This window comes from Chenopodium album, chromosome 23 (genome assembly GCF_948465745.1).
Source record: "Chenopodium album chromosome 23, dcCheAlbu1.1, whole genome shotgun sequence".
Lineage (NCBI taxonomy): Eukaryota > Viridiplantae > Streptophyta > Magnoliopsida > Caryophyllales > Amaranthaceae > Chenopodium > Chenopodium album.
The window spans coordinates 1,009,035-1,012,813 of record NC_137856.1 but is presented as its reverse complement, the minus strand read 5'-3'; the positions used below and the strand labels follow the sequence as shown (position 1 = coordinate 1,012,813).

General features: G+C 35.1%; 1 protein-coding gene across 1 annotated transcript; it reads right to left on the bottom strand.

The window, feature by feature from the left end:
- Positions 1-1,688: 1,688 nt before the first annotated feature.
- LOC145609507 (FBD-associated F-box protein At5g60610-like) lies at positions 1,689-3,511 on the bottom strand. Its single transcript, XM_081664973.1, has 4 exons — positions 2,862-3,511; positions 2,557-2,695; positions 2,283-2,444; positions 1,689-2,129 (listed from the first exon to the last, which is right to left on the bottom strand). Exons 1-4 carry the CDS (start codon positions 3,509-3,511, stop codon positions 1,791-1,793), a joined length of 1,290 nt encoding a protein of 429 aa, XP_081521099.1. The 3' UTR covers positions 1,689-1,790.
- Between the last annotated feature and the right edge of the window lie 268 nt (positions 3,512-3,779).

Genomic DNA, 3,779 nt, shown 5'->3' with positions numbered 1-3,779 from the left:
CTATCAATAATAATCATCGTCATAATCATATAATCAGTCAATTGAGATTTAAATTTCTGATTCTTCAACTTATTTAATCAAAATTCAATACCCACAAAAGCAACATTCAAAAGAATTCATATCAGATTCCGCGCAAATTTATTTGTATGAAGATAAATCAAGAATTCTGATCTCAAGAACACACTCATTTATAAAACAAAATCAAATTGAAAATGTAAGAATGAAAAATTGAAAAATCATCAACAACTACAATTGAAATATGTACTCAAGATCACAATCTACAGGACAAGACTAAATTAATTAAAATGGCATGATTATTAAAACAAAATCAAACGCAAGAACATCAAATTATAACAATTAGTGTTGGAGTTTAGTTACAAAACTCCAAATCAATTGTGCTTCAAAAGAGTTAATTTTTCTCTTTTTAAAGTATTTTTCATTACTTCCAAATTGAGCCAATTCCTTGATTTATGCTCAATAAGTCAAATTGCTTTTAACTTAATTGCAGTATTTAATGACTAGTTATTGCCCCTCCCTATTCCATTCAAAAAAGCCATATTTGGTCTAATTTGTGTCCAGATTCGTTGTATCTAGTTCACTCCCATAGCTATGTAAACATCTCTCCATTTGTCTCTTTGAGAAGCAGAAAAAGGGAAAAATATCCTCTCTTAAAAAATTGATTCTTTATGACCTCCTTTTCTATTGAGCATTGTTCAAAGGTGTTTTCAATCTAACTCTCCGTTATGCACCGAAGAGTTGGAGTCGTGTATCCCTGGAGGTCGATTGCTACGAGTCCGTGTGTCCTGTGCGGGGCAAATTCGACTTTAGGGCAGTGATCTATTGTCACGCCACGACATTTTTCCAGATAAGCCTTTTAAAATATTTTAACTAATATTAATCCCTCCGTGTTTTTTTAAGTGATACATATTAACCGGCACATAGTTTTAGGCAATTTAATTGACTTAAATAAAATAAGAGGTATGTGGGGTAGTGGAGTATTTGAACAATCGGGCAATATTTGAACAAGTTAGAGACTACTAGAACAATTGATAGCTTTACCAAGCTAAAAACAAGCCTGGAAAAGAGATTCAAAACTGTTGTATCTGGTAATACTGAACTTTTTTCAGAAAGGATTGCATTGGCTGTTTGATAAATTGTATGGAGTAGGAATATGAAACTAGAGAGAATTTATATAACCATCGAAACTGATTCAACATCTGATAGTCAGACCTTTTTTTTTTTTTTTTTTACACACACTTAATTTTCTTTTGAAAAGCAAGTAATGTATGTATTGATATTTGATAGAAAAATCTTTACAAGCTATGAACAAAGGAGGAAATGGAAATCTCTACGGAAACATATAACCTAAACAAGGAGTTAAAAAATTATACAACTATATTATTCCAATAGCTACAGGAAGCTTGAATAGAAAATAACAGAACTCGAATTAGGAACTTTAAATTTCCTCATCATCTGCAGCTTAACAGGAAGTTTAGCAGAACAACAGAAGTTTAGCAAGTGAAGTTAAGATTCCTAAACACTGAAAATCAGTCATGCATGCATTCCTGATTATAGTAGCACCCAAAGTATAGTCATGCCTTCCTGACTATAATATCACTGTAAAGTCGCGAACCACAAACAAGACACTATCTAATACTAACATCAGACTCCATACTGACTATACAATAAAATCAGTAAAACTATTTGTTCTAACCATTAAAGAGTACTACATCTACATCCATTATTTGAAAGCGCCCATAATATGAGACCCAAATAAAATCACTTGACTTTTACTGAGAATCAGTCGAGGCTCTTGGTAGCTTGATTTTTACTGAACAAGCAGTCGAGGCTCTTGGTAGCTTCTCATAATATGTCCTTGCGTCTTGTGCAATTGAACTAGAACTAGTCCAAAGTACAACCACCAACTCCTCCAACACTAATGAGGTTCTCATAAAATACTTGATGAATTCCAATTCCCATTCTAAATGCGCATATTCCTTTATTACAAGCTTTTTGAAATGAGACCCCAAACAAGCTGGTACTGTTTGAGTTCTTCTCCAAGCCTGACACTCCCGATCAGACACCGTCACATAATCTCTATCACTTTCATCACTTCCGAATCTGATTCCCTGAAAGTACTTGAGAGATGAAGTCAGACACTTAGCAACAATTATATGAGTAATAATATGCAGTTGTAAATCAGAAGAGCCTCTGTAAATACAATAATTATAGTGCTAGTCACTTTTGAGAGTCTGTAATAAAAAATCCAACTTCACACTTACTTGCGTCATGGTAAGTTTTTCTAGGAAAGGTGCACAATTTAGTAGCTCCATCAACAATCTATTCCAATCCTGAAGGCCTGAACAACCAAGCTTCAAGCATTTCAGATTTCGAAAGACTGGCAGCTTACTCTTGAGTTCAGAAGCATCTACAAATTTCAAACCCTACACCAATGGACAAATTAGTTAGGTAATACTATACGAAGTAACAAAATAGTACATTTGAAGCCCAGTCAGAACTCATGAGGATGAAAGGGATAAAAGGACGCACATATACAATGGAATCATTTAGAAACAAACGCTGAACATTATACATCGAACAGACAAGGTCCAGTTCAATTCCACCACCATAATAGGGTCCTTCATACACTTCAATGTCCGCTTCAACTAGAGCATTCAGACGTGCTATAGAGTAGCTCCTTGGACATGTGTCAGTATAATCTAGATACTCCAAGTTAGGAACATATAAGTCAACCTTACTCCTTCCGCCTGCAATGGTATGATCATTCTCTATAGCTAACCTACGAAGAGAAGGTGAAGAAATTACAAGAGGAACCTCAGGTTTCCAGGAACCATACAGACTAAGGTGTTGAAGGGGATGGACAGCTCGAAACTAGCCTAGTCACAGAGTCATCATCCGGGAAGCAGCAGATTAAAGTGAGATGAAACTCTTTCAGGTTTGGCAAACACACAGACAAAGGAACGTCAAGATGAAGATTGACATTGAGCTTCAACAACTCCAATGTCCGACAACCAAATATTGTTGATGGTAGGTTTTTGGGTCTCCTCACACGAGCATAAATGTCAAGTTCCCTGACTTTTCTGGCTAAGGGAAAAGCTGACCAGTCATTCAAACGCATAGGTTCCATATCAGGGCAACAACCTTGATTGCATTTTGTATACGGTATGTTGATCTCACAGTGACCCCCAAAATGAAGTCTAAAAGAGGTTATATTGCGAGATTGAGATCTTTGCAATACGTTATCAACATACATCTCAAAAACACGGGAAGAATCAATCATATGTGGACTTTTCCAACAATGACATATGGGCAAGTCATCGAATTCAAGGCGTGATAACCAAGTGTAAGTCCTCTTCCATCGCTTCGACAAAGCACAAGTAGCCACAGCCTCTTTCGTAGGAAGGAATGAAAGAATGTGTTGTAATATATTATCGGGTAAATTGCTAATCCTTGAATCATCAACTTCCTTGAATTTCATGGGCATCGTCATGATCACAAATTTCCAAGAAACCTAGATTGAAATCATGTCACCATTAATAAGAATCATCATAATCATATAATCCATTATATCAAAATTCACCAAAGTTTCTGTTTTTCGATTAAATTAACCAAAATTCACTACCCACAAAAGCAACATTCATATCAATTGCACTGCAAATGTATAATCTGTATTAAGATGAATCAAGAATTCTCAAGAACACACTCAATCATAAAACCGAAATCAAGTTGAATATGTAAGAATGAATAATTGAAAATCA

Excerpts from the sequence above, each read along its gene's own strand:
- LOC145609507 (XM_081664973.1), bottom strand. The coding sequence starts at position 3,511 with ATGACGATGCCCATGAAATTCAAGGAAGTTGATGATTCAAGGATTAGC. Across the intron at positions 2,445-2,556 it reads TGTTTCTAAATGATTCCATT|GGTTTGAAATTTGTAGATGC; the intron begins GTATATGTGCGT and ends CCATTGGTGTAG. Across the intron at positions 2,130-2,282 it reads AAAAACTTACCATGACGCAA|GGAATCAGATTCGGAAGTGA; the intron begins GTAAGTGTGAAG and ends AAGTACTTTCAG.